We start from the raw sequence: 15,270 nt of genomic DNA, 5'->3' as shown, positions 1-15,270 counted from the left end.
TGTAAGTCAGGTTGTCGTCAACATGGTCAGGCGCTGTTAAATACTATTGGAGTTCGGAGGGAGAAAGAGATTAAGCTTAAAAGAACAGAAATATGATGAAGAGCACTTGACGGACTGAGTTTGCGAATGAATATCAATCTTCTATTGTCGATAACTAGACTTTTTAATTTTTATTTAAATGTTTGAAAATTAGACATGACGAATGATGTGTTAGCCAGCTGCGTTGATGAGCAGCATGGGTTTCTCCACTACGAACTAAATTAAAGCTGCAATTTTCACGCAAGGAACATCCCCAATCAAAATGGTTATCCACAGTTAAACTGGGAAGTGTCAAGATTAGTTCTTACAACTGAGTTTATTTAGACTTTATCAAGGCATTTGATGCCTCTCACAATAACATTTAGAGCTAAAAGTTTTGAAAATTTGCGCACTTTCATATAATTATAAAGCAGAAAATTAATTTTTTACTTTCCCCTTTCCAAAACTCAGGCTCTCCCTCATTTTCTAAGGGAACTATAAATCGCCACATTTCTCTTCCTTTTTTCGTTTTTCGGTTTTGCACAAATCTCCGGCTAAAATCGGTCCGAAGGATCACCTGATAGTTGATCAACGCGAGAATACGAATTGAAATATGTTATGATGTCATAACTGTAATATTCAGAACGATAAGAGAACTTTGTTTCCACAATACCTTTCGATTTTGTATAATGACTTGTTTCTAGGTTGAAGCGCTTTAATAAATTTCTCTACAAGATAAAAGCCTTGCTGTTTTAAAAACGGCCGTTCGGAGCTCGGGAATACGCCAGCAATATAGCAATGGATTGATAGACGAGTTCTCGAATGCTGCAGCAACCGAAAAGGTCCAGAGAATTATCGAGGTTGCATTATTAATAGCTGAAATAATATGAACAAAAAGTGATGGAGTGTAGCATAAAATCATGATGAGAAAATATATGAAGATATTTTTTGCACTGTTAGTTGATTGTCGTATGTGATGGTTGTTTGTATCAGTTGAATTTTCCAGTGCTTGTTGTTGAACGTAAATTTGCAACTGATGCCGGCGAACAATTCGGTGAATCTTGATAAAACAAACCAAGCAAACTAAAAGGCAAATTGTGATACAAAAAGCTGCAAGAAAGTAATGAATACTCGGCGACCAAGTAAATGAAAAAGAGAATAACGTGATAATACATCAAACAGTTATTATGGTGTAGATTGTCCGGCTTGTTGTCATTAAATTTGGGTTCTGCAGGTTATAGCAGAGAGCTAAGAAACGATTAACTGTTATGGCTGTCATTGTCGCGAGAGAGACACCCCACCCAGAAAATACTCCTCTAGTGCTGGGGCGGTGCTGGGGCGGTTCTTACTCTTTCCATTGCTATATAAACTGGTTGTACCACCAATCCCACAAGAAGATCTGAAACAGCCAAATTGCAGAGAACAATGACGGAAGGTGAACGAAGCGATGGCGTCCCCAATATGACGACTAACACAAGAGCGTTACCAATGGTGGATAGCAACATCAAAGGTGCATTGAGGATGCAGTTTGGAATTACCACTGTCTCAAAACCAGTTTTATGGTTAGCTGATGAGTTACTGGAATAGTTTGCTTTAAATTTACTGGTCATCATTGTGCGTTTTAACCTTCTCTTTGTTTGCACGGATTGGAGATAATCAAAAGTTGTAACACGAGTGGAAATTACAAATAAAGAGCAATTTTGTTGCCTCGGTCATAACGCACGAATCACGCTGTGCTCGGTCCGTACGTCATGACCTTAGGTCCAATTTTCCGGTGCGGCCCTCCCACTCTGTCACCAAGTACATGTTATTACCATATGGTCGTGAATTTATTTCCATGTCAGTTTCAGCCAAACGGGTTGCACTGTGCGAGCTCATCAGCATATTTATCAAGCTATTTCGACGTAGAAGGAAGAGTTCACAAACAAAGGAGAACGGGTTATTGTAGAGCAACTTCTTCTGGTTGAGTTTTGCTTGTCCTTGAGTGGCTTCTCTCTCAATAAAGTGATGAAGAATTGACAAACGAAAACAAAGTAAGACATTAAGTAATGTTGTCTTTCTCTGACTCATTTGTCGACACATTGAGATCATTACCTGAGTAGAAAAAATCTGTAATAGGAAGTTTACAAAACTTAAACTAAACTGAAACGATCTCGAATGCATCCAACCAAATAAGAGGGATCTCAAAAGTTATTCTGCTAATCTGCGCATAATCTGCATAAATTAAATGGGCTCTTTACCCCAACTGGAAAACAGAAGAAACTGCACACAAACAGAGGTAACAGTTGAATCTAAATTAAAATATTAAGAGAAACGAAGACAGCAAGGTATCGTTTTCCTATGGATATTAAATTCCTTTATTCTTTGTAATTATAATTAAGGTTTCTAGAGTCTCTTGTTTGTAGTTTTCTGGTTCTTTTTTAAATATAATTTTCAAACCATACCATAGAATTTAAAGTCAAACAAATAAAAAGGAAGTTATATGCATATTTCGCGGAATTGCACCCACCCGATGTGAGCTACGATCTTATTCATGACCTGAACACGCTGAACAAAACCTTCAATTATTTTCACAATGACGACAAGCAAATTTGAAGTGAACTATTCCAGCAACACAGAATCCAACTCCAAGAGTGGTTTTGAGACAGTAGTTTTAGCAAACTGCATCCTCAATGCACCTTTGATGTTGCTATCCATTGTTGGTAACGCTCTTGTCTTAGTCGCCATATTGAGGACGCCATCGGTTCGTTCACCGTCTGTCATTTTTCTCTGCAATTTGGCTGTTACAGATCTTCTTGTGGGGTTGGTGGTACAACCAACTTATATAGCAGAACAACTAGTAAGAACCGTCCCAGCACTAGAAGAACCAGTTAGAGCCATGGGATTTGCCATGTGCGGTGTCTCTCTGTCGACGATGACAGCCATAACAGTGGATCGTTTCTTAGCTCTCCACTATCACATGCAGTACCCGAATTTAATGACAAAAAGCCGGGCAATCTATACAATAATAGCTATTTGGTGTATTATCACGTTATTCTCTTTTTCAATTCTTTGGTCGCTGCGTATTTATAATGTTCTTGCAGCTTTTTGTATCACAATTTGCCTTTTAGTTTGCTTGGTTTGTTTCATCAAGATTTACCGAATTGTTCGTCGGCATCAGTTGCAAATTCAAGTTCAACAACAAGCTGTGGAAAATTCAATCGATACACATGAACAGCAAATACGACAATCAAATAGGAGTGCAAAAAATATTTTTATATATTTCCTCGCGATGATTTTATGTTACTCTCCATTTTTAATTGCTGTAATTATTACAGGTTTTACTAGGGTAGATTTCAAAGTTATACAGACTTTCCCATTCACTGTAGCACACATGAACTCGTCTATCAATCCATTTTTGTATTGTTGGCGTATGACCGAGCTCAGAATGGCAGTTTTTAAAACAGTGAAGCTTTTTTCTTGTAGAAAAACGGATGAAAGAGTTCTAACCTAGAACTAAATCGAAAGAAATCTTTCGCGAGGTCTTGTGCAAAATATAAGGGTTCATTAGAAAAAGCTCCCCGATCGTTGTAACCCGCACAAGTATCAATATCTTGTATTCTTGAGTTAACCAAGGAAAGGGTGGTCCATAGGAAAAATGTTTGGCCCAAAGTCTTCGCATTTAAGTAAAAAGAAGGAAAGAGGAGATATGAAATTTAGATTCCCTCGAAGGTAAGAGGGACCTTTGACGATAAAATAGCGAGAGAAACTAAAATAAAATTCCGTGTGTCAATGCTTTTAGCTCTAACATGGTATTGTTCGAGGACAAATTAAGCCTTTAAAGGTTAGGAAAAAGGAAAAATATTCACATATGGAATACGACAAACGCCTTAGGGAAGCACCATCAGTTAAGAGGATGTTATTTAAAGGGGAAGGAAAGTCAATAAATATAACCCACAATGCTACAACTATGAAATACAATCTAATGTCTTTTTTTGGATACTCTGTGCCAGGTTTTCTTTTATTTTTCTCGAGATTTTAAAGGGATATAATGTAGCTGGGGTAAATTAAGACTTTCAGTTCATCGGTTGACTGAGAGGGAAAGTTGTTGATAGACAGTACGTCAGGTAAATTTTTACCACATGGCGAAGAATTTATTTCCGCGGCAATTTCAGCCGATTAGTATGTACATACGAGCTCTTTAGCATATTAGTCTATTTTGACTTTGAATGAGGAGTTTGAGCTGAAGGAGAGGACGTTTAGAGTAAATTTGTTTTCTTTATCCATGCTGTTAATTGGAGAATATGGGTGACACATTTAAGTTATGGTCTCTATCGATAAACTGATGAACTGACACACGAAGGCTTGTTTTATATAAAGTAAATAATATTTGCTTTTCCCTGTCATGTTTCGGGACATTAAGGCCCTCAGTAACGTAAAAAAAAATCTGTTGTAAGCAGCTGAAGAATTAAGACGAAGGCAAATGATCTCGAATACTTCCATCCAGACCATAAGGATCTTAAAATGTTTTTCTAACCAAACAGGAAAAAAAAATTTTTAAAAAATTAAAAAAAAAAACATGGAAAACAGAAGATGCTATTCACGTACAGAAATAACAGATGAATTTAATTGATTTCTTAACATGTCTTTGTTTTTAAAGTCGTGATCACTTAATCAAGAGAGAAGCCAAACACGAACTAGTAACATTTAATTGAAACGTGTCACCTCATGTCTTAAATTAATAGCGAGGATAAAAGAAGCTACTCTTCTCTAAACCTCTTCTACTTTGTTGTAAAATTATTCTTTGAACGTAAAAAAAGCTCGATCAATGTAGCAATGAACTCGCAATGTGTATTCCGACTGGCAGAAGTCGGCTCGAAAATGAATTCATTACCATGTGGTAATACTTTATCTTATGAGATGTCCTTTAACGACTTTCGCGTTCAGTTCGCTTCTATTTGACCACGGAAATCGTACGCTCCGTAAAAAAACAAGAGAAAAGCATGGCAAAATCATGCAGAAAGTATTTAAGAAACACCATATGCAAAGTTATGTTGTGGGCTGTTATCCGTAACGACTTCGTTTAGGTTTAAAATCTATTAACTTTTATACGACTTGGTAAAGTTCATGCTTCTGATAATACTCTTTTTTGTTCCCAGCCATAACTGTGTTGGATAAAAAGAGCTTAAACATATTCATGAGAAACTGACAAGCATATTGAAATTAAAACGGTTGAGATGAAGGAATGGATATTTGATGGCCATTATGTAGAGGAGAGATCTGCGAACCAGTTGGTTGCGCAAATAGTGCAAGACGGTCCGATTGGGTTAAATTGCTGATATGAAGCATGGCTGGCGAATATATTGATGGAGTCCCGAGACGCAAACTAAACCTTTTGGTTTAATGCGACATCTGGCCAAGTTATCTTTTGCTTATAATTAATTACTTATGCATTCATTAGCAAGCGGAGGACTCTATTTCTATTGTTAGTCGGGTTGTCGTCAACATGGTCAAGTGCTGTTAAAAACGACTGGAGTTCGGGGGGAAGAAAGAGGTTATGCTTAAAAGAACAGAAATATGATGAAGAGCACTTGACGGACTGAGTTTACGTTTAATCCATTTCTCTACAAGATAAAAGCCTCGCTGTTTGAAAAACTGCCGTTCGGAGCTCGGGAATAAGCCAGCAATATAGAAATGGATTGATAGACGAGTTCACGAACACTACAGTAACCGGAAAGGTCCAGAGAATTATCGAGTTTAGATTATTTATGGCTGAAATAATATGAACAAAAAAATGATGGAGTGTTGCATAAAATCATGACAAGGAAATATATGAAAATACTTTTTGCACTCTTTGTTGATTGCCGTATTTGCTGTTTATTTGTATCAGTTGAATTTTCCAGTGCTTGTTGTTGAACGTGAATTTGCAACTGATGCCGGTGAACAATTCGGTAAATTTTAATGAAACAAACCAAGCAAACTAAAAAGCAAATTGTGATACAAAAGGCTGCAAGAAAGTAATGAAAACTCGGTGACCAAGTAAATGAAAAAGAGAATAACGTGATAACATCGTGAAAATATCGCAGCATTTATAAGTGCACAAGTCCGAGCGGACTTACACCTATCGTAATTCTCAGGCAACATCGGTGATTAATTGGCAAAAACACGACAGGATACGGTCAAAGCAAAGAAAACATCAAATCTTCTCGTTGGTTTTGTTTTGCTAAAAGCACATTTGGCTTTCTCTCCTGGCTCTCGAAATAGATAATTCATTCTTGATTCTTACCAAAGCGAAATATTTTTGCTTTATGATAAACCCTTTATTGACCAAGCTTTTTCGGTCAAGATAGCTGAATAATAGCCTCTTTTTTCTCCGTTTTAATGGTCCTCGACTTCGTCTCGGTCCATAAAAAAGCAAAGGAAGAAGTCGGGTTATATCTTGACCTCACGCTTTGTCAATAACACATATATAATCTTAGAGTCTTCCCTGCAGAAAAAAAGTCCTATGACTGTTGTGACCCACACAGTTACGACATCGTGAGGCATTTGAATTCGTATCCACTTGTTGATCAACCGGCAGGTGATCGTTTGGAAAGGTCTCAGCCAAAGGTCTTTATATTACCGACGAGGACTGAAGGAAGCGAAATGTAACGAATTATTGATCCCTTAAACGATGAGAAAAAGCCTGGAGGGTGCAACGATTTTCAACACTAATTGCTCTAAAATGTCATTGAAAGAGTACAATTTAACTTCCAATTGTCAAGAAAATGAATAAAAACTGTATATTCTCAATGAATGTAACACATGAAGCCTTCATCAAATGCCTTGATAAAACCAAACCAGTTACTGTCGTCAACTAAGCCTGACGCCATATAAATAAAGGGGGTAAGTTTCTAAAGAAACTGCGGTGCTGCGTCGGTGGAAAAGTATAACAGGGTAATTTAGTGTTATCAACTGAGTTGAGAACGAAAATTGGTCACCGTTAAGAGTTAAAAGGCTGACGTTTCGAGCGTTAGCCTTTCGTTAGAGCGATTGACGAAGGGCTCTGACGAAGGGCTAACGCTCGAAACGTCAGCCTTTTTAACTCTTAACGGTGGCCAATTTACGTTATCAACTCAGTTGATAACACTGAATTATCCTAAAGTCATATAGTGTAACTATGGGCAAGCAGGTTCGTCGGATACATTCTTCGCGTGCGAATTCTTGGTTACGTTTGTAACAATAAACATAAAAGAAATTACGCGCGTCTGATTGGCTGAAAACGAGTGAATTTTTTATATAACACGAGTGCAAAGCTGTAACACGAGTAGAATTGCAAATAGAGTGCAAGTTTGTTGCTTTGGTCATAATGCACGAGCCTCGCTGTGCTCGGTCCGTACTTCATGACCTTGGGTCCAATATTTTCGCGTGCGGCCCTCCCACTCAGTCACTTAGTAAATAATATTACCATATGGTCGTGAATTTATTTCCTCGTCAATTTCAGCCAAACGGGTTGCGCGGTGCGTTTTCATTGGCATATTTATCAAGCTATTTTAACGTTGAAGGAAGAGTTCAAAAACAAAGGAGAGCAGGTTATTGTAGAGTAACTTCTTCTGGTTAAGTTTTGCTTCTCCTTGCATGGCTTCTCTCTTAATAGAGTGAAGAAGAATTGAGAAACGAAACCAAAGTAAGACATTAAGTAATGTTGTTTTTCTCTGAGTCATGTGTCTACACATTGAGAATATTAACTGAGAAGTAAAACATCTGTAATAGGCAGTTAACAAAATTCAAACTAAACTGAAACCATCTTGAATACATCCAACCGAATGAGAGGGATCTCAAAATGTTATTATGCTAATCTGCAGGTAATCTGCATATATTGACTTTTTACCCAAACTGAGAAACAGAAGGAACTACACACGTACAAAAATAACAGATGAATATAAATTAAAATAATAAGAGAAACGAAGACAGCAAGTTATCGTTTTCCTCTGGATATTAAATTCTTTTATACTTTGTAATTATAGTTAAGGTTTCTAGTGTCTCTTGTTTGTAGTTTTCAGCTTCTTTTTGAAATACAATTTTCAAACCATAACATAGAAGAGACAGTTTAAGAGAAAACAGGAAATTATTTGCATATTCCACGGAATTGTACGCACCATTATCAATGTGCACTGCGATCTTATTTATGACCTTTTTTATTTATACTAACAAGACCCATTGCTATGATTAAAAGAAATGCGGATCACTTCCTCCAATGCTAAACCGTAAAAACTCAGCAGTTCGCTTTTTGCAACTATCACTCACTTTAACGCACGAATAACGCCATGAATTCATTTGGTTACTTGCAGATATAATTATGGCCTGAATTAGGTGGAAAACACCTTCTGACAGGAAACCCAAATTTACTCTTAAACAGTATTTGTTTTTTTCCCCAAGGCCATATTCAAATGAGTTATCACTATCCTTCCATCAGATATTCCATCAAACGCTGAGCAAAACCTTCAATTATTTTCACAATGATGACAAGCAAATTTGAGGCGAACTATTCCAGCAACACAGAAGCTAACCCCAAGAGTGGTTTTGAGACAGTAGTTACAGCAAACTGCATCCTCAATGCATCTTTGATGTTGCTATCCATCATTGGTAACGCTCTTGTGTTAGTCGCCATATTCGTTCACCGTCTGTAATTTTTCTCTGCAATTTGGCTGTTTCAGATCTACTTGTGGGATGGGTGGTACAACCAGCTTATATAGCAGAAAAAATAGTAAGAACCGTCTCAGCACTACCAAAAGCAGTAAGAGCAATGGGATTTGCTGGGTGCGGTGTTTCTCTTTGGACGATGACAGCCATAACAGTGGATCGTTTCTTAGCTCCCCGATATCAACTGCAGTACCCAAATTTAATGACAACAAGCCGGGCAATCTATACAATAGTAACTATTTGGTGTATTATCACCTTATTCTCTTTTTTATTTATTTGGTCGCCGAGTGTTTATCATTATTTTGTTTCAGCTTTTGGTATCACAATTTTCCTTTAAGTTAACTTGTTTGTTTCATCAAGAGTCACCTAATTGTTCGTCGGCATCAGTTGCAAATTCACGTTCAACAACAAGCAATTCAACAAAAAGAAAATTCAACTGATACAAATACACAGCAAATACGACAATCAACGTGGAATGCAAAAAATATTTTTATATATTTCCTCGCGATGATTTTGTGTTACTCTCCATTTTCAATTGTTGTAATTATTTCAGGTTCTATTAATGTAAATTTAAAAGTTATACCGACTTTCTCAGTTCTGTAGTACTCATGAACTCGTTTATCAATCCATTTTTGTATTGTTGGCGTATGACCGATCTCAGAGAGGCAGTTTTCAAAGCAGCGAGGCTTTTTTCTTGCAGGGAAACGGATGAAGGAGCTCTAACCTAGAACTAAATCGAAACAAATCTTTGGCAAGGTCTTGTACAAAATCTAAGAGTTCATTAGAAAGAGTTCCCCGATCGTTGTAACCCGCAAATGTATCAATATCTCGTATTCTTGAGTTAAGCAAGAATAGCTTAAGAAAGATTTTGGCCAAAAGCTTAAACGTTAAAGCAAAAAGAAGGAAAGAGGAGAAATGAAATTTAGATCCCCTCGAAGGTAAGAGGGACCTTTGACAATAAATCGGCGAAAGAAACTGATATAAAATTCTGTGTTTCGCGATGTTTAATGCTTTTAGCTCCAATATTGTATTGTTCGAGGACAAATTAAGCTATCAGTGATTAGGAAAAAGGAAAAAAAGTCTCATATTGTATACAACAAACGCCTTTCGGAAACGTCATCAGTTAAGAGGATTTAAGGATAACGCCATTCAGTTTAACAATAGGCAAACGGTCAGGATAGCTGACGATTGTCTCAACTATCACACGCGTTTGAACACGAACTATCATGCATTATTGATCGATGTGGTAGTCCTTTTCCTATATTTATTTGGCCGTGAAATATATATCGTTCTACTTCTGTTGCTTTACTTTTAATTTGCCTTTAAGTTTGTCGCAAATTTGGCAGAGTTTGTCAAGTAACCAAAAAAAATATCACAAATAAGGACTTTATGAACTTGTTGTGGAGCCAGACTGAAAGGGAAGGAAAGTAAATAAATATAACCCACAATGCTACAACTATAGATAGAATATGTTTTTTTAAAACTCTGTGTCGGGTTTTCTCTTATTTCTCTAGAGATTTTAAAGGGATGTAATGTAGCTGGGGTAAATTATAACTTTCAGTTCATCGGTTGACTGAGAGGGAAAGTTGTTGATAGACGGTACGTTAGGTAAATTTTCACCATATGGCGATTAATTTATTACCGCGGCAATTTCAGTCGACCAGTATGTACATGCGAGCTCTTTAGCATATTAAATTAGTCTATTTTGACAATGAATAAGGAGTTTGAGCTGAAGGAGAGGACGTTTAAAGTAAATTGGTTTCTTTTATCCCTGCTATGAATTAGAGAATATGGATGACATGTTTCAGTTATGTTTTATTTGTTCGATAAACTGATGAACTGACAAACGAAGACTTTCTTTAAATAAATTTGAGAATGCTTGCTTTTCCCTGTATGACGTGTCGAGAAATTAAGACCTTCAGTTAAGTAGAAAACATCTGTGTTACAAGTTGTTACGAATACTTTCATCCAGACTAGAAGGATCTCAAAATTGTTTTCTGCTAATACGTACATGACCTGAAATAAAGGTTTTTGTTTACCCAAAGGTGGAAAACAAAAGATGCTTTCCACGTACAAAAATAACAATAGAATCTAACTGGTTTGTTTGTAAATTCATTATCACTCACTGAGAAGTGAGGCAAACACGAACTAGTAAAATTTAACTCAAATGTGTCTCCTCTAATAGCGAGGATAAAAGAAGCTACCCTAAACTACCCCTACACTAAAATTGTTCTAAAATTATTCTTTGAACGTAAAAAGAAAGCTCGATCAATATGCCAATGAACTCACACAGTGCATTCCGACTGGCAGAAATCGGCGTGAAAATGAATTCATTACTATGTGGTACCTTATGAAATATCCTTCGACGACTTTGGCTTTTAGTTAAACGAAGAGCTAAGTCTTCTATTTGACCCGGCAATCGTGCGGTACTCAAAAAAAAAAAAAATAAATAAATAAGGAAAACGTGAGGCAAAAAATCATGCAGAAAGTATTTAAGAAACACAATATGCAAAGTTAAAATGTTGTGGGCTTTAATCCGTAACAACTTCAACTGATTGTTTTTTAGACCTTATCAAGGTATTTGATACAGGCTTTATAAGTGTCACATTTATGTTTAGTATATAATATTACAAAAGTTGTCCTCTCACAATAACGTTTAGAGCTAAAAGTGTTGAAAATTAGTGCGCCTTCATATAATTATAGAGCAGAAAATTCATTTGTTACTTTCCCCTTTTCAAAATCCATGCCCACCCTTATTGTCTATGGGAACTATAATTCGCCGCATTTCTTTTCCTTCTTTCTTTTTCGGTTTTGTTCGTGCAGATCTTCGGCTAAAACGGGAAGGATCACCTGATGGTTGATCAACGCGAAAACACGAATTGAAATATCTTACGATGTCATAGCCTTAAGAGTCACAATGATAAGAGAACTTTGTTTCTACAATACATTTAGATTTTGTACAATGACTTGTTTCTAGGTTGAAGCGCTTTAATCCATTTCTCTACAAAATAAAAGCCTTGCTGTTTTAAAAACTGCCCTTCGGAGCTCGGGAGTACGCCAGCAATATAGAAATGGATTGATAGACGAATTCATGAATGCTACAGTAACCGGAAAGGTCCGGAGAACTACCGAGTTTAAATTATTAATTAAAATAATATAAACAAAAAACAATGGAGTGTAGCATAAAATCATGACGAGGAAATATATGAAGATATTTTTCGCACTCTTTGTTGATTGTCGTATTTGCTGTTTATTTGTATCAGTTGAATTTTCCACTGCTTGTTGTTGAACGTGAATTTGCACCTGATGCCGGCGAACAATTCGGTAAATCTTGATAAAACAAACCAAGCAAACTAAAAGGCAAATTGTGATACAAAAAGCTCCAAGAAAATAATGAATACGCGGCGACCAAAGAACTGAAAAAGAGAATAACGTGATGATGCACCAAATAGTTACTATTGTATAGATTGCCCGGCTTGTTGTCATTAAATTTGGGTACCGCAGGTGATAGTGGAGAGCTAAGAAACGATCCACTGTTATGGCTGTCATCGTCCAAAGAGAAACACCGCACCCAGCAAATCCCATTCCTCCTACTGCTTCTTGTAGTTTTGGAACAGTTTTTACCATTTGTTCTACTATATAAACTGGTTGTACCACCAATCCCACAAGGAGATCTGAAACAGCCAAATTGCAGAGAAAAATGACGGAAGGTGAACGAAGCGATGGCGTCTTCAATATGGCGACTAACACAAGAGCGTTACCAACGATGGATAGCAACATCAAAGGTACATTGAGGATGCAGTTTGCAATTCGCATTGTCTCAAAACCAATTTTATGGTTAGCTGATGAGTTACTGGAATAGTTTGCTTCAAATTTGCTTCTAATCATTGTGCGTTTTAACCTTCTCTTTGCATGGATTGGAGATAATTAAAAGAGTAAAAAATAGAAAAGTGACACCTACAATGCTGTTTATATTAGCAAATAAATTAGGTGGCAAATTAATTAGGTAGCAAATTAATTAGATGGGAAATAAACAAATGAACTTAAAAAAAAAACTGAAAGAAAAAAGTGGGGTGGGTGCAGAATTTTGACTTCAGTCTTAACTTTTGTATTCCGTGAAAGTATCGCAGCATTTACAAGTGCACAAGTCCGAGCGGACTTACACGTATCGTAATTCTTGGGCAACATCGGTGATTAACTCGCCAGAAAACGGAAGGAGACAGTCAAAACAAAGAAAACATAAAATCTTCTTGTTGGTTTGGTGTGCCGACATACATTCGGCTTTCTTTACTGGCTCACGAAATAAATAATTCAGTCTTGATTCTTACCAAAGCGAAATATTTTGTTATATGATAAACCCTTATTGCCCAAGCTTTTTCGGTCAAGATAGCTGAATAATAGCCTCTTTTTTTTCTTTTTTAAGGGTCTTCGACTTCGTCTCAGTCCTAAAAAACGTAAAGAAAGAGTTTCTTTTATTTTATCGAGATTTGACTGAGAGGGAAAGTTGTTGATAGACAGTACGTGAGGTAAATTTTCACCACATGGCGATGAATTTATTTCCGCGGCAATTTTAGCCGACCAGTATGTACATGCGAGCTCTTTAGCATATTTAATTCGTCTATTTTGACAAGGAATGAGGAGTTTGCGGCTTCTTTTATCCATGCTGTTAATTAGAAAATATGGGTGACACATTTAAGGTATATTTTCTTTGCTCGTGTTTGGCCTCTATCGATAAACTGATGAAATGACACATAAAGGGTTGTTTTACACAAGGTAAATAATGTTTGCTCTTTCCTGCGTCGTGTGTCGAGATATCAAGACCCTCAGTAACGTAAAAAACATCTGTTATAAGGAGTTAAAAAATTAATACTAAGGCAGATGATCTCGAATACTTCCATCCAGACCAGAAGGATCTTAAAATGTTTTTGTACCCAAACATGGAAAACAAAAGATGCTATTCACGTACAGAAATAACAAATGAATCTAGTTGATTTTTTTACAAGTTTTTGTTTGTAAATTCATGATCACTTAATCGAGAGAGAAGCCAAACACGAACTAGTAAAATTTAACTTAAATGTCACCTTATGTCTTTAATGAATAGCGAGGATGAAAGAAGCTACTCTACTCTAAACCTCTTCTACTTTGTTTTAAAATTCTTCTTTGAACGTAAAAAAGCTCGATGAATATGGCAATGAACTCGCATAGAATATTCCAACTGGCAGAAATCGGCTCGAAAATGAATTCATTACCATGTAGTGACACTTTATCTTATGAGAAAAGAGAAGGTAAAATCATTCTGAAAGTATTTAAGAAACACAGTATGCAAAGCTATGTTGTGGGCGTTTTGGTTAAAAATCTATTAATTTTCGTACAATTATTCCAATAATACTCTTTTTTGTTCCCAGCCATAACTGTGTTGGGTAAAAAAAGCTTGAACATATTCATGAGAAACTGACAAGCGTATTGAGATTAAAACGGTTGAGACGAAGCAATGAAAATTTGATGGCCAATCAGTTACGTAGAGGAGAGATCGGCGAGCCAGTTGAAATGGTTGCGCAAATAGTGCAGGACGGTCCGACTGGGTTAAATTGCTGAAATAAAACATACCTGGCGAATTTATTGATGGATTCCCGAGACACAAACTGAACCGTTTCGTTTTACACAACATCTGGCCAAGTTATCTCTGGCTTAATTACTATTCATTCATTAACAAGCAGAAGACTCTATCTCTATTGCAAGTCAGGTTGTCGTCAATATGGTCAGGCGCACTGGAGTTATAGGGAAGATAGAGGTTATGCTTAAAAGAACAGAAATATGATAAAGAGCACTTGACGGACTGAGTTTGCGAATGAATATCAATCTTCTATTGTCGATATCTAGACTTTTTGAATGTTTGTTTTAAATTTTAGATAATTAGACATGACGAATGATGTGCTGGCCAGCTGCGTTGATGAGCAGCGTGTGTTTCTCCTATACGAACACAAATTAAAACTGCAAAGGACATCCCTAATTAAACTGGTTATCCACCGTTAAACTGGGAAGTGTCAGGATTAGTTCTTATACCTTTTTTTTTTTGCACCGATAAGAGATCCTTAGACCAGCTTTGTATTCGATGATCTATTTGATATCCTTGTATTTTCGGTGGTGATGGCCGCCCATAGGTAATGATCACTCATTTGAGTATGGCCTTAGGTAAAAAAACGAATATTATTTCAGATTCAAATTGGGCCTGCTGTCAACGAAGGTGTTTTCCACCCTATTTAGGCCATAATTGCAACCGGGGCCTTATGCGCCGATGAAATCGAAGCTTCGACATCCCCCCCTCGGGCAACCCACAGGCATTTGACCATCGTTTGTACCCTGGGGGTGGGAAATTTGAACCTCGTCTGGGTTCAAGTGGGGCGGGTAAACCAGGGGAACATTTTTGTTTTAAGTATAAATTGGAGAGTCTACTGTCGTGAGCAAATGGCTTTGAAGAAAATTTTCACATGATAGAATAATGCTTACGAGCAAAAGACCAAACTGTGAAAGCAGAAACTAATACCTGCCTTTTTCTAAATTCTACAATATTCTTTGATCACTCATATTCTT

The 15,270-nt window shown here is 36.8% G+C and overlaps 1 protein-coding gene across 1 annotated transcript; it reads right to left on the bottom strand.

The window, feature by feature from the left end:
* Positions 1-11,323: 11,323 nt before the first annotated feature.
* Positions 11,324-12,567, bottom strand: LOC136278034 (melanocyte-stimulating hormone receptor-like). The gene has a single exon (XM_066161202.1). It carries the CDS (start codon positions 12,565-12,567, stop codon positions 11,668-11,670), a length of 900 nt encoding a protein of 299 aa, XP_066017299.1. The 3' UTR covers positions 11,324-11,667.
* Between the last annotated feature and the right edge of the window lie 2,703 nt (positions 12,568-15,270).

This window comes from Pocillopora verrucosa, chromosome 14 (assembly GCF_036669915.1).
Source record: "Pocillopora verrucosa isolate sample1 chromosome 14, ASM3666991v2, whole genome shotgun sequence".
In the NCBI taxonomy this organism is placed as follows: domain Eukaryota; kingdom Metazoa; phylum Cnidaria; class Anthozoa; order Scleractinia; family Pocilloporidae; genus Pocillopora; species Pocillopora verrucosa.
This window is presented reverse-complemented; position numbering and strand designations above follow the sequence as displayed.